We start from the raw sequence: 24,552 nt of genomic DNA, 5'->3' as shown, positions 1-24,552 counted from the left end.
TATATGGAAGCACAGCATGGCTGGGTTGGAAGGGACATCGCGGCCCACCCTGCTGGCATGGGGCCGAAGCATCCACCCTGCACTATGGGGCCCATCCCCAGGACCTGCAGCTCTGGAAGTGGTTGGGGCAGGGCTGGGGTCTGTGTGCTGGGCTGCAGCCACGGCCGGCTCACTGTGTGGTCATCTGCATCAGAAGCCAAACGAGCAGCGAGCGAACCAGAGTAATGAATGAGCTCCGTGTGAGATCCCATCCCCATGTCCTGGTGTCTGCACTCGGTTCTGGTGGTGATCCTGGGGCTCAGCACTGCCCCATGTAGTGGGTATGGCTGTGGCTGATGTCATGGACAGTGTCCGTAGGGCTGATTCTTCACTGCTTCTTTATTATCTGCTTTTGCACATTTACCAGCAGTACTTTCACAGCTGGATCTCCCGAGCTCTTTGCTTTCACACAGCCAACGCAGCGCAAGTGTAAAACTGCTGTGCAGAGTGGGGCTGCAGTGCTCTGCATCTGAGCCGGCGTCCCCCAGTGCCGCTCCTGCTGGGAGCAGACAAGAGGGGGCACGGGGACAGGGCAGAGGATGGTTCCACAAGCAGCGCCGCTGCACAGGACCTGGCAGAGCCCACTGTGAGGCCCTGCAGGCGGGTGCAAGCAGCAGGGAAGAGCCAGGAGCTGCAGCCGCCCCAACCTGTGTGCACCAGGCACGCAGCTCAGGTGAGCATCCTGGGAAAGTTGGTGAGGTCTGGGGATAAATTGCCATCGGTTTATCTCATTTAGGAGGTAATCAGAGCCGGGGACGTGCAGAGCAATTGAATCTTAGTTGTTCTGAAGTATCATAAATCAAACGAGCTGTTGCTTTTTTACATGGGCGCATGTTAAAGAGAGCGCCGTGTCAGGCTGCTAGGGAGCATCAGCAAACTCTGGCAGGCGTGCTGTTGGGCTGCCGGGCTGTCACTGCGCAGCGCAGCGCTGCACGGGCTGCGGGAGCACCGTGCTGCTCTGTGACGGCGTGGCACTGCACGGCACCCTGCCGGGTGCTGGCGTCGGGCCGCGGGCGCCGCGGGGACACGGAGTGCTGTGGGCAGCAGTGCCATCCCCACAGCCGAGCCCCGTGCCCCCGGTGCCCTGCCGTGGCTCCGCTTGGTGGCGGCGGCGCGGGGCCGAGAGTCAGAGCAGCACCTTCGTGACGCTCCCTGCACCAGCATCCCCGCGGCTGCCAGAGCTCCGGGGATAATGAACTTCTCATGTGCTTAAAGAGTGATGCAGGGTGCATGGCGAGAAGCTGACAGCCCCTTAATGTGCTGCTCAGCGGCGGCCAAACGACGCGGTTTTGTCTTTGTTTTTTAGTTTTAAAACCCATGGGAAATTGATGGCCAGTAAAGAGTTGTGTTGGGGCGCGGTGCGTGATTAATGCCAACTGTCAGCGGCTGTCGGGGCCGACGGCAGAGAGCTGCAAGCGCGAGGCTGAGCTGCAAGCGTGGGGCTGAGCTTTGAGCACAGGGCTGAGCAGTGAGCATGGGGCTGAGCTGTGAGCACGGGGCTGAGATTTGAGCACAGGGCTGAGCTGTGAGCATGAGGCTGAGCTTTGAGCACAGGGCTGAGCTGTGAGCATGGGGCTGAGCTTTGAGCACAGGGCTGAGCTGTGAGCATGGGGCTGAGCTTTGAGCACAGGGCTGAGCTGTGAGCATGGGGCTGAGCTTTGAGCACAGGGCTGAGCTGTGAGCATGGGGCTGAGCTATGAGCACAGGGCTGAGCTATGAGCACAGGGCTGAGCTGTGAGCATGGGGCTGAGCTTTGAGCACAGGGCTGAGCTGTGAGCATGGGGCTGAGCTTTGAGCACAGGGCTGAGCTGTGAGCATGGGGCTGAGCTGTGAGCACGGGGCTGAGATTTGAGCACAGGGCTGAGCTGTGAGCATGGGGCTGAGCTTTGAGCACGGGGCTGAGCTTTGAGCACAGGGCTGAGCTGTGAGCACGGGGCTGAGCTTTGAGCACGGGGCTGAGCTGTGAGCACAGGGCTGAGCTGTGAGCACAGGGCTGAGCTGTGAGCACGGGGCTGAGCTGTGAGCACAGGGCTGAGCTGTGAGCACGGGGCTGAGCTGTGAGCACGGGGCTGAGCTGTGAGCACAGGGCTGAGCTGTGAGTACAGGGCTGAGCTTTGAGCACAGGGCTGAGCTTTGAGCACGGGGCTGAGCTGTGAGCACAGGGCTGAGCTTTGAGCACAGGGCTGAGCTGTGAGCACAGGGCTGAGCTTTGAGCACAGGGCTGAGCTGTGAGCACGGGGCTGAGCTTTGAGCACAGGGCTGAGCTTTGAGCACAGGGCTGAGCTGTGAGCACAGGGCTGAGCTGTGAGCACGGGGCTGAGCCATGCACACTGCACTGCTGGATCTCAGTGCGATGCTCAGCCCCCGCCTGCCCCACGCAGCACAGTGTGTGCATGGCATCGCCCTGTCGGTGCCCCTCAGCCCTGTGTGCTGCCTGCATGCCCTGCACATGCACACAGATTGACAGCCCCCGTCCATGGGGACCTCAGTGCCCTTCCCTGCATCTCTCAGGAGTGTCGCCCACTCCTGGCTGCGCTTGCTCAGCTGCCTTCCTTGTCCTTCCCCGCTATGCACGCTTACACGTGTGCACAGGCATTTGGTGCCCCAGGATGGATGCTCTTAACCCAGCTGAGTTTGCACATCTCTGTGGATGTCGCTGCCCAGCCCCACTGCCCACAGCCCCGCACAGCCCTTGGGCATGGCAGGGCAGGGCACGGCAGAAGGTGCCGGCTCAGCGTGGGGCCATGGAGGACTGTGGCTCAGGGCCGGGAGCGCTGCAGGGTCTCCATAGCAATGTTCTGCAGCTCTCCTGGCGGCTCGTCACTGTGGAGGGGGCCCGTCCCCGTTGCACTAATACAGGTTAGGAATATTGGGTTTAATGATCTGCAAAATGAGGAGGCAGCGAGCTGACATTTACGAATGGTGCTGCATCCTTCTCTTCCCAGACGCCTGCTAATTTGTTGATATCCCAAACACCTCATAATGATGTGGTACAGTGGCAGCTTGCAAACAAGCATCCCGGGGCTGGGGACCCGGCTGCCCGCTCCTGGGCCCTGCGGGAGCTCAGCAGCAGAGCTGTGGGCTGGGGACCCCCTGGGGGGCACAGCCCAGGGGAGCAGTCCTGCAGCAGGGAGTGCAGGGCATCCTGCAGGGCTCTGCTGCGCTCTGCTGTTGCGCCGTCGCGGCGGTGGTGTGAGCCCTCCCCAGCAGGACGGCTCGGTGCGCTCCACTGGGTGCTGAAGCCACCCGAAGGTACCGGTTCTGCTCAGATCCCCGGCTGAGAGCTGAGCAAACAGGCCTTGGCATGAGCTCTGGGATGCCGCTGTTCCCCTTTTTTCTCCCTGTGCTGCTTCTGCCTCAGGTGTCCCTGCTGCAAGGTGGCAGTGCCGTTTCCATGCTCTGCTGGACTGCTTTACCCTGGGCAGCTCTGCTCTGTGGCTCTGCGGGCAGCTGTTTCCTTCCAGGGCTGTGTGTATGGTGGGGCTGGGGATGATTAGTCCCTGAGGGCCAATTGCTCGCAGGAGCCCTCAGCGTGCTCAGAGTGGTGATGTGGCCACTTCCCGTGTCCGAGTGCTGCGTGCCCTGCCCTGTCCCGGCACTGTGCGGTGCCCTCGTTAATTTTGCTCTCATTTGGAGCACTCATTGCCGGCGTTGGAGCAGGGTCGGGGGGTTAACGCCCATTAGCAGAGCTGCATCGTGCCGAGCTCCGCTCAGCAGCTCTTCACAGAGCTCAGTCTTTAAAACATCATCAAAAAATCATCAAGAGGGAGAGAGGCGAGCTCCTTCATTTCCACTGCCCACCAATTCTAATGGAGCTGCGTAATGGACTCCCACCAGCACCCCGTGGGCCGGGAGAAGGGAGATGATGGGAGATGGGTGCTGCAGCAGCCCTGGGACAGCCCTCCCTGTCACCCACAGCCATCACTGCCATCCCGCTGCCATCCCACACCTCCCTGCTGCCATCCCACTGCCATCCTGCAGCCTTCCCAATCCTCAGGAGCTCCGTCCCGCAGCGCTGCCCCGAGTTGCTGCAGGGCACAGTGGTGCTTTCCCTTGCAGAAAGGAGCCCGGCATGGAAGCAGAGCAGCCGCCCTTTGTTCGCTCTTGGCGGGCTGTGGGAGCAGCGGCCCTTTGTTCAGCGCTGGGCTGGAATCCGTGCGGCACAAAGGAGGGCAGAACTGAGGTCCGGCACAAGGGGAGGCTGCGGTGCTGGGGCAGGGCTGTGGGGCTGCAGAATGTCCTCGGGGTGAGGACGTCCCCAGAGCCACAGGGGTGTCACCTGTCTGTCCTGGAGAACACTGAGCTTGGGACCCTGAGCTCAGAGCAGCCCCAGAGGCGGGCGGGCACTGCAGGGCAGGCACGTGCTGGTGCAGGGGGGTTTGGGCTGCAGTGGTGCTCAGTGCAGAGGTACTGAGCGGTGAGAGGAAGGAACGGGGCTGTTTTTGAGCTGGTGTTGGCCATCCCTGGGCGTGCACAGTGAATCTCTCAGGGTGAGAGGCAAACTGACTGCAGGGTTTCGTGCTGAGCACTGTCTGAGAGCTGGAGGTAGGGCCGGAGCAGTGCAAAGCATCATTTCATTAGGTAAAGGGCAGCACTGAGGGGACGAGCCCAGCAATGAGACTGCTGGCACCCGCTGCCTCCTCCCGTGCTGCCCCACACCTCCCGTCTCTGCAGGAGAGGGGCGATGCTGGCAGCTTTCCCTAGAGGCTTTCCCCCGCTGAGTGCAGGGTGCAGGGCATGGAGCAGCATCCCCATCCATGGTAAGGGCAGGCAGCTGGCACTGCACCTGGGACCCTCGTCCTGGGGCTGCTCCATCCTCCCAGTGTCTGTTGATGTGGGACCGGGCCCCGCATTCCTGACCCCGTCTGTGCTCCCAACCCCAACAGGTGCTGCTGGGCTCTGTGCAGGGTGCAGCACGGAGTTGGGTGTCTCTGGGTGTTTCACTCTCAGAAGAGGCGTGGGACCCTGAGCTTGTGTGAGGAGCAGGGCACTGCGCCATGGCACAGGGATGACGTTTACCTTCACGTTGTTCGGAGCGAGAGCTGAGCTGTGCAGAGGGAGGCGCAGAGCTGTGAGTGGTGGTCCTCCAAAGAAAGCGTGGGCCTGCAAGGGGACTCAGCTGTCCCTCCCCACGGAGCCTTCCCTCGGCAGCAGACCAGTGGGGCACGTGTGTGGGCACAGCACGTCCAGCCCACAAAGCTCTCCAGCAGCTCGCTGTCCCCGCAGTGGGTCTGTGGGCTCTGGCCAGCAGCTCCCAACCTCCCGCTGCCCTCCCTGCCTCCCCCAGCTGTGGGGCAGGACCTGCTCACCCCCAGGCGCAGCCCCAAACCGCGCTCTTGGCCCCGCGCTGCCTCCGGAGCCATGCGGTTGACTCTGCTTTTAATAGAGAGCTGGGAAGGCACATTATGGAGATGAGGGTGTTATTTGCATAACGCTAATTAGGTAATTACAAATCATTTTGCTATGAGCTGAAGCGTGTGCTGTGACATAACGTTTATTAGTCATTCCATTCAGGCCCCGCTTAGTTAAGTCATTTACTGCACTAACTACCGGAGTTGGCAATAAAAGGTGGGCGCAGGCGCTGGGCGCACGGCGGGGTGGTGCTGAGCCCTGCCTGCTTGGGACGGCAGTGCAGAGAGCCCAGCAGTGGCCACGTTTTGGGGCCAGCGTTTGGTTGTTGTGGGGCCTTTTCCTTATGTGCAGGGCACCGAGATATTCAGCCAGGTGCTCTGCATCCCCCTGCTGCAGCTCGATGCAGGGATGCTCCGCACCACCCCTGAGCCCATCCTGCACCCAGAGGGATGGCCGTATCTGACCTCCAGGTGTGTGTGCAGCTGAGGGGCTCCCCAAAAATACCTCTCCAAAGACATGAAGTCAGGAATCGGATCTCGTGTGTTTCACGGCAAGAGAAAGGCTTTGGGTGCCACTTTTGGGACTGCTGCGGGGCGTAGACACTGTGCTGTGTAGGGCAGCCCATGGGGATGATGGGCTGGTGGGAGCTGGTGGGGGCTGCAGGTCCTCAGAGGGGCTGCTACCATTGGCAACAGCTTTCTCCAGGGACTGGGAGATGTGAGGCACGGAGAGCAGGGCTCCAATAGCTCACAGACCGACAGCATTCGCAGCCCAGGGCAATAGGGAACATGGCTGCAGCTGCTGGTGCATGGCAGAGGCTGTGTGCCCAGATGGAGCTGTGTAGCAGCAGCACTGGGCTGGCTTGGATCCCTGGGTCCTCCCTGTATGTCGTCCCCATGCCTCCCCTGGGGACACCGCTGTCCCTGCCATGCCTGCACCCCACAAGGCACAGCCCTGACAGTGCCACCACCTTTGTTTTGCAGAGCCAGACGAACCCTTTGAGTTCATCATCGTGTCCCTGACGGGCCAGACGTGGCTCTTTGAGGCCTCAACGTCAGAGGAGCGGGAGCTCTGGGTGCAGGCCATCGAGAGCCAGATCCTGGCCAGCCTGCAGGGCTGTGAGAGCAGCAAGAACAAGGTAAGGGCAGCTGCATGCTGCCTCATCCCTCCTCTTTGGCACCTCTTTGATGCATCCACACCTGCCCTGGGCTGAATGCATCCTCAGCCCTCTGCTCCCAGTCCTTGTGGCACTCCTTCCCTGCGTTCCCATCACCTCTCTGGGTTCATTCCCCAGCTCGCTGTGCCCCACAGAGCCCCCTCACCTTGCTCCACCCCTCGGGGAGCCCTATTCCTTCTGGCCCCCAGCCCTGCCCCTCAGCTTCCTCCAGATCTGTCTGGTGTTCAGGAACCCTGCACTGTTCACCCCTGCAGCACGGCACTGGGGCTCCCAATGGCTCCGGGGTGGTGACCCTGGGGGTGGTGGCCCAGAGGATGCTGTGGGACCACCTGAGATTGCTATTGTATTGCTGGTGTTGTTGCAGGCACGGCTGGGCAGCCAGGGAGATGCGCAGGCCATGCAGGCAGTGCGCACTGCGCGGGGTAACAGCTTCTGCGTGGACTGCGATGCGCCCAGTAAGGAACACCGTGCTGGGGGACGGGAGGGGTGGGCAGGGGCAGCACGCCACCACCTCCTTGACCACGGGGGGATTTGTGCTGCGGGGCTGCTCTGTCCCCTCCTTGGGGAGCCAGTCATTAGGGGAGGGAAGGGCCTTGCGGGATTGACCCCTATGCCCTGCTGGTCCTGGAGGTCCTTGCTTCTGTGCCACTGGGATGCCTGGGAGGGTCTGTGGGGTGACGGGAGGGGAACAGGCTGATGTGCCCGTGCTGGCTGTGCCCCTCTGATGTCACCTCCTGCAGATCCTGACTGGGCGAGCCTGAACCTGGGTGCCCTGATGTGCATCGAGTGCTCTGGGATCCACCGCAACCTGGGCACGCACCTCTCCCGCGTGCGCTCGCTGGACTTGGACGACTGGCCTGGCGAGCTGCTCACCCTCATGGCCGCCATCGGCAACGCGTTGGCCAACGCCGTCTGGGAGGGTGCTGTGGAGGGGTACCCCAAACCCACCCCCGAGAGCAGCCGGTAAGGGGACGGGCCCTGCAGGGACAGCGCTCACAGCCGCACCGCGACGTCCAGTGGGGAGGTTGGGAGCCATCAGCAGAGGATGGGCAGAGAGCCGCAGCTGTGCCAGGGTCTGCCTGCTCTAGGGATGTCACAGCATCACAGAATCTTAGAATCATGGAGTGATTTGGGTTGGAAGGGACCTTCAAGGTCATCAACCCCCTGCTATAGGCAGGGACGGCTCCTGCTAGACCACATTGCTTGAAGCTCTATCCGTCCTGGCCTTGACTGCTTCCAGGGAGGGGCATCCACAACCTCACTGGGCAACCTGTGCCAGTGTCTCACCACCCTCACAGTACTGAATTTCTCCTAATATCTAGTCTAAATCTACCCTCTTCCAGTTTAGGACATTTCCCCTGGTCCCGCCACTACCTGCCCATATAAAATGTCCCTTTCCTGTAGGCCCCTGCAGGTACTGCAGGGCTGCTGTAAGGTCTCCTCAGAGTCTTCTCTTCTCCAGGCTGAAGAGACCCAGCTCTTTTAGCCTGTCCTTGTAGGGGAGCTGCTCCCTCTGATCATCTCCATGACCTCCTCTGGACCTGCTCCAACAGCTCCATGTCCTTCTTGTGTTGGGGGCTCCAGAACTGGACACAGTGCTCACAGAACACAATACTCACTGGACGCAGTGATCACAATCAATGCAATGGTTGGAGTTGAAGGGACCTTTAAAGGCCATGTAGTGCAGCTCCCCGCAGTGCACAGGGACACCCGCAGCTCCATCAGGTGCTCAGAGCCCTGTCCTCTGACCCACAGCGTTTCCAGGAGCGGGGCACCCACCACATCTCTGGGCAAACCATGCCAACGCCTCATTGGAAACAACTTCTTCCTTATTTCCAGTCTACATCTCCCCTCCTTTTGTTTGAAACCATTTCCCCTTGTCCTGTCACTCAACTCTGAAAGGGGAGATGGCAGCAGGACGAGAGGAAATGGTTTGGAGCTGAGGGAGGGCAGCTGGAGGTTGGATGTGAGGGGAAGCTGTGTGCTGTGAGAGCGGGGAGGGGCTGGAACAGCTGCCCAGAGAGGCTGTGATGCCCCGTCCATCCCTGGAGGTGTTGGAGGCCAGGTTGGATGGGGCCCTGGGCAGCCTGGGCTGCTGTGCAATGGGGAGGTTGGTGGCCCTGCATTGGTGGGGGGTTGGAGCTTCGTGAGCCTTGGGGTCCCTTCCAACCCCGGCTGTTCTGTGATTCTGTGATTCCATCACAGCAGACCCTGCTGAAGTCTGTCCCGTTCTTAGTGTCCGTTTAGGAAACAAAGGGCCGCTCCTTCCCAGCAGGGCTGTCCCACCCATCAGGACCCAGCAGGGCTCATGGCCGCACGCTGGCTGCTGGAGCCCAGCTGGCTGCGGGGCAGAAGGGGTTAACAGACACTTGGCAGCGCCTGCGGGTCTCAGGGGTGCGTCCCTTTCAGGCCCTTGTCTGTCCCTATCGGAGCGCCTCCGCTGTCACTCATCCCAACAAGAGCCCATTCTGCCCTTATCAGCGGATAAGAGCGGGTCAGGGGGCGGCTGCAGTGAGCATGCGCAGCGCGGGGCATTGATGGCCGCCCGCCAGATGCAGATGGATAGAATGGCAGCAGATAGCGGCGGCACGGCGCGCATCGATCCGGCGGCCCCGCAGCCCCAGGCGGGACGGACGCGGCCACAGCCTTTGTTGGCTGCAGGCGAGACGGCAGCAGCGATAACGCTGCCGATAACGCTGCGCGGCACCGAGCCTCCTGCTGCCGGCGGGGTGCGGCGCGGGGCTGGCCGTCCCTGGGCTGGCGCGGTGCGGGCGGGCAGGGGAGCGCGGGGCAGCGCTCCGCGGTGGAGGGGCCCGAAGGATCGCCGTGCACGATGGGGGCTGCAGCTCGGCGTGAGCACGCGGCCCGCCGCCTGGAGGTGCGGAGCCGTAGGTCGGTACAGACAGGTGCGTGTCGGGAGCGAGGCGATGAGCGCAGAGCCCCGCTGACGGCCGTGCACGTGGCACGGCGCCGCGGTGTCTGCTCCTGACGCACGGGATGCTCCAACGGCGGCGCTGCGCCCGCCCCATGGCGCAGCCCAGCCGCGTTGGCACCCGTGTGACGCTGTTCCACCCGCAGGGAGGAGAAGGAGCGCTGGATCCGTGCTAAGTATGAGCAGAAGCTGTTCCTGGCACCGCTGCCGCAGTCGGACATCCCACTGGGGCAGCAGCTGCTGCGGGCGGTGGTGGAGGACGACCTGCGCCTGGTGGTGACACTGCTGGCACACGGCACCAAGGAGGAGGTCAACGAGACCTATGGGGACGGCGATGGCCGCACGGCGCTGCACCTGTCCTGCGCCATGGCCAACGTTGTCTTCACGCAGCTGCTCATCTGGGTAAGGCTGTGATTCAGCACCTGCTCCCCTGGGTTCCCCCCAGCCTGGCAGTAGTGCCCTGGGCGCTGCTCATCTCCCCCCCGGTGCCACGGAGCCGGCCATGTGCCACGGGTGCCACTGACGGCCGCTTTCTCTCCCGCGCAGTACGGGGTGGATGTGAAGAGTCGGGATGCCCGGGGTCTGACCCCGCTGGCCTACGCACGGCGTGCGGGCAGCCAGGAGTGCATCGACATCCTGCTGCAGCACGGCTGTCCCGGCGATGGTGCCACGCTGACCCCCAGCCTGCCCCGCCGAAACGCCAACGCCAACAACAACACCTGCGCTGCCGTGCCGCCCGAGCTCAGCACCAGCCCCAGCGCCGTGTAGCTCCTCGCAGCGGGGCTCAGGGCTGTTCCCTGCGTGCTCCCCTCTACGGACCCCCGCTCCATCTGTGCTGTGCCCAGGTCCTGGGACCTCTGCGGCTGGAAGGGGCCCAGCGCTGCCTGTGTGCAGAGGATGCTCTGGATGGGGACTCGGTACCCCCATTTCATGACCGGTACAGGGGAAGGAGAGACAGTTCCTGTGTGCCCCCATCACACTCACGTGTAGGTAGTGCAGGGCTGGAGGTGGTCCGGGGTGCTGCCCGCCCCTGTGCAGAGGTACGGGGAGGACCAGTGCTGCGCCTGTCCCTCTGTCCTCCGTTTGGCCATGAGGTGCCCCAGTGCAGGGGGGCAGTGGGAGATGAACGCTTCTTCACCGCAGCCCTCTGGCCCTCTCTGCTTCTGGCCAGTATGGGGGTCCCCTCGCTGGTGCTGCCCACACTGATGCCAAGGGAATGTCCTTCCCTGCAGCCCCTGGATGGACCCCTCCACCCCACTGCTTACCAGAGGGGCAGAGGACTCTCTGGGGCCCATCTGTGTCTGTCTGTCTGTGTAGAGTCACTGTCCCATCAGGTTGAAGCCCCACAGCCACGCGCAGTGCCTCCACCCTGCAGGTCCCACTGCGCCCTGTGGCCGAGCAGGAGGGAGGAGCAGAGTGCCCGCTCTGCTTGGGGCCATCCTGCAGCTGAGCACCGGGACCCCGAGGCTTCGAGCTCTGACTTGGAACGTCTCCATCACTTGTGTATAAAGTGTACATTGGAAATATTTATATGGACACTCTGTATATAGTGTTTCTTTGCCATGAATTGCCCTGTGTGTGTTACCTGCAGCCAAGGAGATGAAGGCCAATAAAGCACCCACTTCCTGCCAGCGTGGCTCCATGTGCTGCCCTGGGGCTCGGCGCCGCACTGAGGGCTCTGCTGTGCTCTTGGCACACAGGCAGACCTTCGCCCGGGGAGCTGTGCCACGGCACTGGCGTGGGGTGCAGGATTGTGTGCCCCCCCAGTCCTGTGTGATACCAAGGGAACGCCTCCCCCTGCTGCAGACACCCCCCTGCAGCCCCCTCCCAGCCCCACTTCTCCCCTCTCGCGGTGGGGCTGCCCCTCTGGAGGCTGCGGGTGAGGAACGTTCCCTTCCTCCGGTGCCGGAACGTTTCCACGTGCGCCCGTGTCCCCGTGCTGCCCCTCCTGCGCTGCCCCGCGCTCTGCCGCTCCAAGCCCGGCCCCTCCGCTGCCCCCGCACAGCCGCACGCGCTCCCCGGCCCCGGCCCGGTGCTGGGTTTGGTTAATTTCCTGGCGACTGCATTAGTGGGAATGGAAGCCGAGGGACGGCAGCTCCTCTGGGGCCCATTAATCATCCCCCTCAGACAAGCTGCCTTGATTACAAGTGGCAAGAAATTCATTAGGGCTGCGGCTCTGACAACTTTTATCTGCGCGGCTGGATCTGACTCATTAGGCAGCCAAATTAAAGCCATGATGGGCCCTGATGAAATTCACTGCTTGTTTATCTTGTGCGATCTGATACATCTGCCCATACATCATCTCCCGTGCGGGATCCCGCCCGGCCCAGCCCCGGCACCTCCCTTCCCATCCCGCCCTGCCCCGGTCCTGCCGTGCCCCCGACGCAGGGCTCTGCTGGCACGGCCCCAGCCGTGGGCACGGCCCCACGTTCAGCCCCCAGCGTCGGCCCCGGGGTCAGCGCTGCGCCCGTGCCCGCGGGCCATGTGAGGATGCAGCCCTGAGCAGCCCCCCGAGCACCCGCGGCACTGCGGCCGGCTCCCGTGGCACTGACGCCCAAGCCGATGTCCCTCTGGCGGTGGCGCTGCCACCCCGACTCCCTGCTGCTGCCCTCATCCTGGCTGCCCCGTGCCGGCAGTGACGTGGTGTGGCAGAGCCCAGACAAGGGACAGAAGCCCTTTTCCCAGCTCGTGTGGGCAGTTTGGCCGCGGTGGGCAGTGAGCACCGCGGGGCAGCAGCAGGGGACCTGCAGTTGAAGCTGCCTGAGGTCTGGAGCAGGGAGGCACAGCCCTTTATGGAGGCAGGAGATGCCCCATTGCCACCCGCCTGCTGTCGCCCTGCAATGCTGTCCCGTCCTCAGCGCAGATCCTATGAGCTGTCCCCATGCAGCTGTCACTGCAGAGCTCCCGGGTGCCCGTGTGCCCAGCTGTGCAGCGTGGCAGTTGTCAGAGCTCGGGAGGGCAGGGTGACAGGGCTGTTTCACAATGGGGCTGTGCCCCACGGCTTCTGCAGGCACTCCAGTAGCATCCTGCCCTGCAGCTTGGTGATGCTTTGGGATGCATGGGGGCTGGAGATGGAGTTCTGGGGAGTGGCACAGCTGCCCCAGCAGAAAATACAGGTGCCCTACATCCCTACTACTGACACCAAACAGATGCAGAGCAGCTGCACTGCACTGACTGTGGTGAGGTACCATTCAGGCTGCACTGCTGGGCTGTAGGAGCACATCTCAGCATGACCAGGTCTGCCCCAGGGCACCAGGAGCACCCTTGGGATCTCTGTAAGGCACTGAGCTGTGCAGGACAGATAGCTGCAGTGCCAGCACACACCCAGTGCAGCCCTTCTCCAGGAGGTTTGCCCCAGCAGTCCTGCAGGTGTCAACAAACTACTCTGTACAGATGCACACCACAAGCACCAGCACAACATGTAAGCATCTGGGAAGGGCCCAGAGCACATCGGTGCCTCTGATATGGGGCTGGGGGCTGAGCAGATCCTTGGTAGGTCCTGCGCCCTCCCAGCAGTGCCTGAATGAACTGGGGGGGAGGAGGCGTGGTGCAGGGAAGGCAGAGCAATGCAAAGCATGCAACCAGCATGAGGGACAGCTGAGTAGAGCTGTGCAATGCAGGGTCTGCACGGAGCTCCAAGGTGGGGAACGTGGGACTGTGACTACGGGTACAGAGGGGCAGCACTGAGGGATGGTGGAGCTGAAGCTGTGGGCAGCATGGGGCTGGGGTTGAGGCTGTGCACCAGGTGGGGGAGCTGAGGCTATGGGCAGCCTTGGCGTTCTGCTGCTGAGGTCATCGCGGCCAAGCCTGCTACCAACCCTCCCCACACCTGCATTTGGAGCTGTGCTGGTGCTGTGGTTGTGGCTGTGGAGGCACTGCAGGTGGTCAGAGCTCCTGACCCTTCCTACGTGCCAGTCCAGCGGGAGAAGGCTGGACGTGGCTCTGGACAGCCTGGTCTGGTGGTTGGTGACCCTTCCCACAGCAGGGAGGTTGAAACTAGATGATCTCTGAGGTCCTTTTCAACCCAGGCCATCCTATGATTCTATGGATTCTACTCTATTGTTCCTGTCCTGCCCATGTGCAGCCAGAGCCCTTCTCCCCATGGGGGTAGAGGCTTTCTGCATAGCAGGGCTCTTGCAGTGGTGACGCTCACCTCACAGTGTAATTCACCTCAACGGGTCAGAACCTGCACCAACCACCACTGCAGGGCTCTGCAAATCACAGCACAGCATTCCCTGCTGGGAGCCTCCAGCAGCTCCACTGCACGGCTCCTGCAGGGCTCAGGCAGGGCACAGCAGTGCGCTGTGTGCCAGCAGCTCTCCGTGCAGCCCCTCTGGTGGAGTGTGCTGTGATCCATGAGCGTTGTACTGAAAGCCCTGTCCTGACAGGAGGCCAATAAGCACCCCATCTAATGCAATCATTGCCTTTTTCCTAATTCTTCAAGAATCATTTTCCAAATAAATGAGTGAGCGGGTCTGCGCAGAAAGAATTCCCTGGTAAAAGATGAAACTGACAACTGAGGGCAAAAAAAGTCTTGTGTATATATATATAAATACATGCATGTATACATACATGCATGTTGGTGTATACAGTGTCTGTACACCCATGTCTGTATCTCCTTATACCCTGTGTGTGTGTTTGGGTGCCCGCTTGAGAGCCTCTTCCTCCCCATAGCTACACCAGGGCACCACACACGAGCTGATACATGGGAAACTCCGACTAGACAGATGGAAAACAAATTCCCAGGAAGGCTTTCGGACTCTGGGATGGGTTCCCAATGATGCTGTGGGATGGGCACCCTTGGAGATGCGTGGGGTCGGCTGGACTCATTCCTCAGCATCCTCCCCAGACAGGCAGCTTCCAGCAGTGCTGGAGCAGAGACCCCCACAGGTTTCCTCCTGTCCACACGGCTCCGTCACAGCAGGGCTGTCCTTACTGCCTGTGTTTTTGGGGCTCTCCTCCCCCTCCAGCCTGAATGGTGCAGCACCTGCAGCTCTGACTCATGGAGCACCCTGTGCCCCAGCGGCTCTTCTGCTGGGATGTGCTGGAGCCACATTGTGCTGCACAGGCAGTGCCATGCACTGCCTTCACTGGAGTGCTGCAGTGTTTTTCTTGGTGCTGTGCAGCAGGGAGGAAATGCCTTGCAATGCTCACAGGGAGCTCAGCTCTGCACTGTGTGAGGGGCACCGTGCTGCTCTGCAGCTCCCAGTGCTCCTGGTGAAGCGCTGAGTCTGTCCCTTCCATCGGCACCAAAGTGCTGCCCCTCTGCAGCATTTTTAGTTCCATTGACATCAGTGTGTGTAGGGTTGCACTGTGTAACGGTTCTCAGACTGACAACAATAAAAAGGCAAAAAACAAATAACTTTCAAGCAGCTGGAAGCTCCAGTTGGCTGCCAGCAGTCCCTGAGCAAAGTGCAGCCACAGCAGCAGTGCTGTGCGTGCCCATGGCAGTGGTGGAGGTGGGGAGATGGGATGAGAATGCAATGAACTGATGGCACTCACCAAACTGCAGCATCAGCTGGAAATGCCAGGTGAAAAAAGAGGGTTCTCTGACGCTGTAAAATGCATTTCAATACCTTCCAGTGGCTCCCAGCACTGCTGCTGTGTGTGTTCCAGAGCAGGGGGCTGTGCTGCAGGGTTACAGTGGCAGCGCTCACACCCCACACCTGCACACATTTACGTAACACAGCACTGCTCATTGCTGCACGTTTTCTTCTACCCCTCCACTGCTGCTCCCATCCTTGCTTGGCCCAGGCCCTGCGCAGGAGCTGCTGCAAGTTCTGCAGGTGGCATTTGTCCCTTTCTGCAGCCGCGTAAGGCTGGTAAATTTGTGTTCTGAGCCTCAGCCCAAACAGGACCTAAAAAGAGAGAAGATACCTGGCCACAGCTCTCAGGTGCAGGCAGCTCTGTCACAGCATCCCAAAGGCACCGCTGCTCCCCTGGGCAGCATGGTGGGGGCAGCTGCCACAGGATTCCCACTTCCCCTGATCCACAGTGAATGCCAACAGATGCTGTAGTTGAGCAGTCTGAGCCCACAGGGGGAATGCTGCATCTCCTTTCCAGCTCAGTGATGCAGGGGACAGAGACAGAATCCATCCCAATGTGGCTGCAAGAAGCCCCCTGTGCTCCAAAGCCAGAGGACTCAGCTGTGCTGCATGAGCACAGGGCCAGGCTCCCCACTAAGAGGAGCCACCTGCTGAGGAGGGAAGGGTTGTAAGAGGGAACCTCCCCCAGGTAGCATGGAAATGGGTTAGAGTTTCTTTTTTTGGTGCTTGGGAATGTGGCTGAAGGATGTGCAGCAAAACAGCAGGAGCTGTGTACACAGATCCAGAGACTGTGGGTTCTCCAATCCCACCTGACTATTGGGCATCCTGCTCTGGGTGGCCCTACTGGGACAGGGGGGAGGTGGAAGGACCCTGAAATGCTCACGGCCTCAAGTACTCTGTGATTCTGTATCGCTGTGATATCAGCCGTGGCTGTCAGGGGTGTCTCCCACTCTCAGAAGCTGTGTCTTCCAAGGAGGGGTGCAATGACCAACAGTATCCCAGCAGCAACATCCCACATCCCTAGAGAGAGCTTTCTTCCTGTTAGGGACGGGATTGCACTGGGTGTTACTACCACAGGAGCTCTCTGGCTGATGTTCTTCCAACCAGCAGGAGGGGGTTTCATGGCCCAGCATCCAGCTAGCACTGCAACCTCCTGCACTGTTGGCCCAGCACTGTTGGTGCAGCTGTGCCCTTTGCAAAACTGGATCTTCATCAGGCCCTGGAGTTCAGCTCAGTGGTGAGAACCCTCCTCACTTTGGAACGCACAGAGCTGGAGAGAAATTGGTGGGCCTTGGTGGTGCTGTCAGTGTGAGCACACAGAGCTGATGGAGCAGCCCTTGGGGGCAGGGGGGCAGCGGGCAGGAAGCTTCAGCATGGGTGTCTGCTTAGCTCAGGGCCAGTTGTAGCACAAGGGATGGGCAGGGCTTTGCCTGCAGGACCTCGCACATCTGCCAGCGTGTGGATTGGACCTAGGGGGGGAATTCCTGCTGCACTGGGGCACCGTTCGCCTCGGGTGAGCTGCGACCGGAGGAGGGGCTCCGGCAGAGGCAACGGGTGGCCGTGTGGGGGCGGTCCCAAGGATGCTCCAGAGACCGCCGCGATGCCCCGGACCCTCCCGCGTCTCAGCACCGGCACCGGACGGGACTCGACGGCGTCCCCGAATCCACGGCTGCCCCTCGCAGCGCCGCCCCGCACCGCCCCGCACCGCCACTCCGGCCGCGCGCCCTGCCCCCCCCTCACCCGCCCCGCATCATCGCGGAAGAGGCTCCATAGAAAATAATTTATTGAAATCACAGCTATACACGAGCGGGCGCTGGCGGACAGCGCGGCCCCGGCCCGGCGGGGCAGGAGCAGCCGTGAGCGAGGGGCGGGGGGCGGGCGGGCGGCCCTCGCTCCCCGCGGCTCGGACGGACGGACGCGCCGCCGTATGTACAGAGTTTACACGGAATAAATAAGGGACATGTACAGAGGAGTGCGAGCGGCCCCGGGCCCCTCCCGCTGCCGGCGCTCCGCCCCAGGGTCCGAGAGCCGCCGCGGCTCAGGGTCGGGCCCCCTGCTCGATCTGCTGGTGCTGGCTGCGCACGGCGAAGCGGTTGACGTGCACCGGGATGGGCACCACGATCTTGGGGTTGCGGACGGGCTCTCCCGAGCGGTTGCTGACGTTGCCCGCCTTGATGCGTTTCCACTTGGCGCGGCGGTTCTGGAACCAGATCTTCACCTGCACCTCGCTCAGCTTCAGGGCGTGCGCGATCTGCGAGCGCTCCGTCAGCGAGAGGTACTTCTTGCAGTGGAACTCCTTCTCCAGCTCCAGCAGCTGCTCGCTCGTAAAGGCCGTGCGCCGCCGGCGGCTCTTCCCGGCCCCGGAGCCCGGCGGGGGCTGCTCGGCCGCGGGGCCGCCCTTCCCCTTCCCCTTGGGGCCCAGAGAGGCCGCGGCCGCCCCGTCCAGGAAGGGCTCCTCCTCGCTGTCGCCCGCCGAGCTCTCCTCCTCCCGCTCGCTGCACGGCGTCGCTGCCGATTTCACCTCCAGCTTCTCCTCGTCCGAGCTGTACGCCTTGGCGTCTGCGGGGCACACAGCGTCAGCGCCCGCACCCGCAGCCCCCGGCAGCCCCCGCAGCCCTGCTCCCAGCATCCCACCCCGCCGCGCTGCCCCGCAGCGCCCGCACACCCCGCACATCCGCGGGCGCCGCAGGGTATGACGAGGCACCGCCTGCATCTGCCCCCACCCCTTTCCCGCTGTGACAGCAGAGATGCTGCACCCCAGCAGAGCACCGCGGAGCCCCTGGGCTTGTCCAGCCTTCTGTAACCCCGGAGGAAAATAAGAGCCTTGCACCTCGCTCTGCTCGGCCCTCCCCCTGCCCCATCCCGTTGCATCTACCGCTGTTCATCCATCAAGAGTCGGCCCAGAGGAGCTGCAGGATCTTCCCAGGCAGCAGCCTGAGCTGGCTCCAGCCAGCAAAGCTCTGCAGGGCAATTGCAAAGCATCTGCTGCCATACCTCCCTCCCTGCAGCAGAGGGGTACAGTGTGTGTAGGCAGCTGATGACCAAATCTTGGTTTCTCCCACCACTCTGTGCAATGGCGCAGGCCAGAGGCTGCCAGCATCACCGGACACCCGATGGAAGGAAGGATTTGGACCCCAGGAGACATCTCTGCTAATCACCTAAAGTGATACTGGAAGGATGCAGTGGGGATAGACTTCTCGTCTGTTTCTTGTGGTCCAAAGGGGTGCCTGAGTGGTCAGACAGCCATGGAGCAAGAAGGAACATGGGTGGGAGCAGTGGAGAAGAAAGCAACCTGGAAGGCAGTCACTTTCTGGACAGAAGGGTTCCAACAGAGGCCTTATAGTAGGTAGAGTGAAAAGCTGCTCCTGGACACAGCCACGGATCACAGAGAGAGAGGAGGAACCAGAAGCAGACGAAAAAGCTTTGCCCTCTGGTACTGAAACCACCAAGATTTCCAAGATCAACCCAGGGGCAGGAACTGCAGCTGGAGCTGAAGCACCATCACTCAACACAACCCCGCACGCAGATGGAGCAGCAGCAGTTCTCTGAGTCTCTAAGCAGTAATGGGAACCAACACGTGCCACTGGTGCTCCAGAAGCTCCCTGCACCTCAGAGGAAGGCTGGACAGCCCTCCGGTGCCTGACGGTGGATGGTTGCAAAGACGTGAGCAGCAGCTGCAAGAAATCGCTTGAGCCCAGGAGATGTTCTTACAAGCCTGGTTGATGTGGGGCTCCCACTTCTCTTCTCCATCCTGCACAAGGCTGTGGCTGCCCAAGACGAGGTCACTGACTTTGGAGATCTGAAATTATGCCTCTGCTCCTCCTGGTTTGTGCAGCAATAAGCACCTTTATCTGTGCTCTGATATGGGAGAACAGACAGCGCTGTCTTCATGGTGGCTGGGAGCAGGGAGGGGCCTCCCATGGTCCTGGCAATGTACGACCTGGAAACTTTGTGCTGTGGGGCTGATGAGCAGCAGGCGGCACAAAGCACCTGGCTGCTCACGCGCGGCCTCGTGCGAGTGCTGCTCTGCCCAAGAGAAGGAGGGGGGTCATTTCTGTGTGCCTGCCCTGCCTGTGGGCTCACAAGGCCTGACAAGATGAGAAAGCTCTTACAAGGACATCATTGCCTCCTCCAGCTCAGAGCTGTGCTCAGACTCTGCCCTTCCGCACCGATGGAGGACAGGCCGGCAGCGCACCATGAGATGGTGCTGAGATGGGATTTGCTGCTGTGGGTGCAAATGGTCACCAGGAGACTGGAGAAAGTCTGAGCTGCCAACTGCAACACATCATCTCGTGAAGCAGCTGCTACCTGAACACACAGCCAGACCACAGGTTTTCAAGTCACCGACTGCTTTGCATCTTACAGAAGGGCTGAGCTTGCAGGAAGGAACTCAGACTACGCGGTGAACTGTAAAGCAGATGTTTTTACAAAGACAATTGTTATGTTGGTCCCTTTACCACCTGCTATGTCCTCACGGAGGAAATATGGAGGCAGTGGAGCCCACCCCTTTGGTGGGAAGTGTGCTGAGGCTTTCCGAGGCGCTCAGGCAGGTCGTGAAGTTGGCACAAAGCAAAGTGTTGTGACTGAAAAAGCCAACAGGAGCCAGAATAGGATCGGTCCATCTCTTCCCTCCTCACAAAATCCCAACTTGTCACTGACCTGATGATGGATTTGATGGGCACGGTGAGGAGGGACTGGAGAACGTTACAGGGAGCAGTTATTCAAGCAGGGTCAGGAGGACCTGGCTCAGGAATGGGTGCTGTGAGAGCCAGAAGAGCCCTGTGTCACTAAACACTCAAGAGCTCCTTGTCACGCTCATTTATAGGGAACAACACAATACTTCTCCACCCTAATTATTCTCAGACACAACTGAATGTGGATTTACTGCATGGGCCCAAGAGAGGTTGGATGTTGGTGGAGATCTCTGCAGCTCAGGAAGAAATGTGCTCTGAGGGATGTGAAGGGTGCTGAGTGCCATTTCCTGGGCATCAAACTCCTCCTTGCAGCCGCAGCAACAAAGCAGCCCCCAGGCTTCACCGCTTCCTACCACCACTTTCCCTAAGCGCCTCTCCCCTCTCAAGAAGTGCGACCACAACTGGAAGCCTGAAACAGAGGAGGTGCAGAGAGAGGCCCTAAAATGGAGCAATGACTCCCCAGCACTAATGGAGGCTGGGGACAGAAACCACCTCTTTAGGATTCACCCAATGTCAGCAGACAGACGAAAGGAGGCCCTCAGCACGGTTCTACCGCAGATAAGAGACCTGCAGAACGCCCTGTAGGTATCACCAAGTTTGTCTCCTTTCTGATGAGCTCCAGAGGAGGCTAAATAAGAACATAGAAAAGGAATGGGTCAAAGGTTGATACATACCCAGAAACAGCAGCCACTGAGGTGCAGCATTAGGAGGCTGATGTAGGCAGTATTGCATTGGATCACACTCTCTTACTCCTCCCTGGACAAAAGTTTTGGCCAGGGCCACACGCAGGATGCTACTGAAAGCTGCATTACGGTTGGGAATTGTATTTCCCTGAATTTCTTGATTGTGGAAAAAACCCACAGCAACCATCATGGTTTTCACCTGACCTGGTTGGTAAAACAAGCCTGCCGTCCGTCTCCGTGGGCCCTGACAGGTACAGTTAAGAGAAAAATTACATACAGGAATCCTCTCAGACCTGGGCAAAGGTGCCTTCATGGCTCCACATGGGCAGAAAAGGAAGCATCCTTCACGACTTCAGAGCAGGAACAGTGCTGAGAGCTGCTAACAGGCAGCAGTGAATGATCAGCAGCAGTGAGACACATTTCCTTCCATCATCAGAACAGTCACAACAGGGTGAGCCTCAGAGATACAATTTCCCAATATCAGAAATGTCCAATTTTCAGAACAGCTCATCTGAGTCCCTCAGGAGGACAACACGTTGAGCTCAGGTACAGAGGAGCCACAGAGGGAGGTGAAGCACAGTGCTGCTCGTTTCCCCGTAGAGTGGGAGGATGTGATCGCACAGATGCAGGTTTTGGCCATAGCAGTTCTGTTCCTGAGGAGACTTTCAAAACAAAAGTGGGACCTCTGTGGGTGCTTGACTCAGCACAGAGTGCTGAGGGATCACCAAAGCTCAGTAACAAATAAAGGAGAGGCAAAACGCTGCAGTTGTCCTAAACCAGAGAGTGGTTTCAAGGGATACCTGCATGCATGCAACGGTCCTCTGAGCAAGGAACAAGTCAGGGCAAGGAGAGCAGCCGGGCTTAGCCAGGAGTGTAACGGGAGGACAGAGCACAGCCAAGCCCTGCGAGAAGTTGCAGAGACTGATCAGCACGGATCTGTGCCAGGAAGACTCTGAGACAAAGGTGGATCTCGGAGCCTTCGGGAGGAGGCAGAGCTCAGGAACAGGCCGTGCCACAAAAAGGCAGCGTTTGGTTTGTGTCAACCACGCTGCAGAGAAGCCTCCGTCCCCGGACTGCGGGAGCAGAGATGGAACAGAGCAAGAGCTGGAGCTGGCAGAGAAACGGCGCAACGAGTCACCGGGAGGGCATCTGCTCAGCCGGGGATGTTCACAAAGCCCGGGGCCGTGGTGGAAGCAGCCTCAGAGTAGCACCGGGCGGGGGCCCGGAGAGAAGCCGCCTGCTGTCCGCTCCGTCGGGCAAAGCCGGGGCCGCGGGCGCAGCGAACCGGAGAGAAGGTGAGCGGGGCTGCGGGCGGCGCGGGGCCGGGATGAAAGCGGGACCCGGAACGCGCCGAACCGCGGGACAGCGAGGGCTCGGCCGGAGATCCCGTCCCGCGGTGCGCGGCACCGTGCGGATACGCGGCGCGGACCTACAGAGAGCGCCGAGCGGCGCCCGGACGGGACCGATCCGCCCCGCGGCTCTTCCGCCTCAGCCGGCCGGGTCGGCAGCACCTCGGAGAGCTCCGCGCCGCCCCGTCCCGCCGCCCCGCCCCGCACGACGGCTCTGACCGGCGGCTGCGGCGCGGCCCGGAAGCGGCGAGCGGAGTTTGGCTCCGAGCCGCCAAAGTTGCGGGCGCTGCAGAGGCGGCCCGGAGCGGAGGGCGGCCGGCCCGGTCCCTCGCTGGGCACGATGGGACAGAGCGGAAGCGTAGCGGCGAGCCACCTCCCCCCCCCCGCCTCCTGCAGCTCCGGCCCCGCCGCATCCCGCACCCGGCGCGCCGCCTTCGGGAATCTCGCCCCGGGGAGCTCGTCCGCCCGCAGCCGGCGCCGACGGAGCCCGCGGAAGGGGCGGGCGGGGGGCGCTGCCCACCGCGAGGCTGCCCGGGGCTCCCGAGGCCGCCGTCACCTCTCTTACCTGCCAGGCCTGGGAAGGGGTCCGGGAAGTGCAGCGACGGCTCGGGAGGCCCTTTGTCGCGCCCCGGGGGCAGCTCCTCCGGCTCCAGGCCCTCGGCGCCCCGCCGGCAGCCGGCGTCGGGGGTGACGCGCGGCGGGGGCAGCTCCTGCGGCGGGTAGAAGCCGTCGGGGGGCTCGGAGAAGCTGGGCAGCGCCGTGGTGAGGGCCACCATGGAGGGCACGGCCTGGCCCAGGCTGGCGCAGAACGTGTTGGTGAGGCGGCCGGCGAAAGAGGCCAGCGGTGCGAGCGGCGGCAGCCCCGACTGCAGCGGCGCGTGGGACAGTGCCTGCGGCAGCACCAGCGGCCGGTACGGCATGAACATGGGGTACCCGGTGTACAGCAGGTGCCCTGAGCGCGGCGGCGGCGTCCCGATGAGCGAGTCGATGGAAAAGGCGGTCCCCTGGCCGCTGGGTCTCTGCATGGCGAGCGGGCGCCACCGGCTCAGCCGGCACCAACTTTCCGGCGAGCTCGGGCCGCCGCCAACTCGCCGCAACCCCGGGCCCCGCCGCGGCCCCGGCCCCCGCCCGCCGCCTCCCGTGGGCTCCGGCGCCCGGCGAGAGCTGCCGCCCGCCCGCCCGCTCGCTGCCTCGGCGCGGCGGAGTGGAGGCGCGCTCGGAGCCGCCCGCCCGCCCCGCTGCGGGGGGGCCGGGCCGGGCTGCGGAGGGGAGGGGAGGAGTGGGGTGGGGTGGGAAGGCGGGCGGGGGTGTCGCCCTCTGCTCTCATCCATCTTCCGCACATCACGGTCGAGTTCCTCCTTCAGCGCCCGCTCCGGCGGGGCACAGCTCCCCGCTCCCCCCGGCGCGGTCGGCCCCTGGGAAGGCGCCTCCCCCTCCCGCCTCATCAGCTGTTATTAATGGTGATTGATGATTAGCAATTATGGGGCCAGCACAAGGGCGCTTTTGTGGGGCTGGGACGGGTCCGTGCCTCGCGGCGCATCCTATCCTCCCCTGAGTCTGGGACGACGGACGGGGCGAATCGGCCCCGCTCTGGGCTTGCGGGCTCGGCCCGGGCCGGCGCTCTGACGGGCGGTGGCGGCTTTTAACAGCTGAGCCCGAGAGCCCCGACGGAACGCTCCACGCCAGGCACCGGCTCCGACCCCGTCGCTCCGCGGCCACCCACCCGCCGCGCTGTGCCGTGGGGCCGCCCGGCGCTCGGAGCGGGTCTCGGCGGGGCGGGCGGCGGGGGCGGTCTGGAGACGCGGTCCCGCCCGGTGCAGGGTGGGAACGAGACGGGCTGATTTACAGCGGGTCTGAGGCTCTTCCCGCCCCTCCGCTCTGCTCTCCGTTCGCCGCCGGACGGATCTCGGCGCCCCTCTCCATCGGTGGCAGCGGCGCCGAACGCTTGCCGGGCCGGGGGGTGCCCCGGAGGCTGCGGTCCGCCCCGAGCTGCGGAACGCCCCCGGATCGGGGTTACAATCCGCCCGGGCTGCGCTGCACAAAAGCCCCGGGAGCGCGGGATTGAGTGCCGACGGGCGCCTCTTCGCGCCGTTCCAGAGTCGGTGGAGAACTGCAGCGAGGGTTCCGCGGCTCTGCCCTTCCTTGCTGTGCGCCCCTGGGGAGCTCCTGTGCCAAAGCAGAGCACTTGCTGCTGCTCCTGACACCTGTGCTGTGCTCCTACCTGTGAAGAGGTGGTCCCCGGGTATGTAATGTGTCAAACACTGAGCAAAAAGGCCCTGCTGCAGCAGAATATCAGCATCGGGATTGCCTCCTAATGCACCCAGAAACAGAGAAATGCCAGAACTGAAGTCGTGTCTAAATGCACCCTGAAGGCGTTTTCCATGGGACAGCTCTGCTCCAAGCAGCCACCATCTCCCAGGCAGTCCCACCTCAGCTCCCTGTGTGTTCCTGTGCTCAGCCTCTGCTGAGAAGTGCAGTCCCTCCAGCTGCTGGGTTCCCTGCAATGCCTGGTGGCAGTGACATCTGAAGGAATGCAAGGATGTCCTCCCCACACACACCACCTTCTACTCTATCTCCAAGGACATCTGGCTCATTGCCTTCCTGCAGCCCTCAGTAGAATCCTGTGCAGAGCACATAAATGAGGGTGGATGCGTCCAGCAGGCTGACAGGGCCCTCAGCTTCTCTCTGCTAACCGAGCACAACCTAAATCCCTGTGCAGAGCCTTCCCTTTCTGCATGGTTCTGTACTGTTCCCTGTGGTTTATCCTCACAGCCTCAAGG

The 24,552-nt window shown here is 61.9% G+C and overlaps 2 protein-coding genes across 6 annotated transcripts in view; one reads left to right on the top strand and one right to left on the bottom strand.

Moving 5' to 3' along the window:
* Positions 1–11,131, top strand: part of AGAP3 (ArfGAP with GTPase domain, ankyrin repeat and PH domain 3) — an 84,438-nt gene extending 73,307 nt beyond the window's left edge. For all 5 annotated transcript variants that reach the window (XM_052696533.1, XM_052696536.1, XM_052696535.1 and 2 more), the window contains 5 exons: positions 6,375–6,529; positions 6,933–7,023; positions 7,309–7,531; positions 9,647–9,902; positions 10,047–11,131. In XM_052696533.1, coding sequence (XP_052552493.1) covers positions 6,375–6,529; positions 6,933–7,023; positions 7,309–7,531; positions 9,647–9,902; positions 10,047–10,268 — 947 coding nt within the window. In that variant the 3' untranslated portion in view covers positions 10,269–11,131. The remainder of the gene's footprint in view (positions 1–6,374; positions 6,530–6,932; positions 7,024–7,308; positions 7,532–9,646; positions 9,903–10,046) is intronic.
* A 5,861-nt stretch (positions 11,132–16,992) lies between these two features.
* Positions 16,993–22,864, bottom strand: GBX1 (gastrulation brain homeobox 1). Its single transcript, XM_052696657.1, has 2 exons — positions 22,338–22,864; positions 16,993–17,605 (listed from the first exon to the last, which is right to left on the bottom strand). Exons 1-2 carry the CDS (start codon positions 22,795–22,797, stop codon positions 17,085–17,087), a joined length of 981 nt encoding a protein of 326 aa, XP_052552617.1. The 5' UTR covers positions 22,798–22,864; the 3' UTR covers positions 16,993–17,084.
* Between the last annotated feature and the right edge of the window lie 1,688 nt (positions 22,865–24,552).

The sequence above is a fragment of the Tympanuchus pallidicinctus genome, unplaced genomic scaffold (genome assembly GCF_026119805.1).
Source record: "Tympanuchus pallidicinctus isolate F22 unplaced genomic scaffold, pur_lepc_1.0 scaffold3, whole genome shotgun sequence".
Lineage (NCBI taxonomy): Eukaryota > Metazoa > Chordata > Aves > Galliformes > Phasianidae > Tympanuchus > Tympanuchus pallidicinctus.
This window is presented reverse-complemented; position numbering and strand designations above follow the sequence as displayed.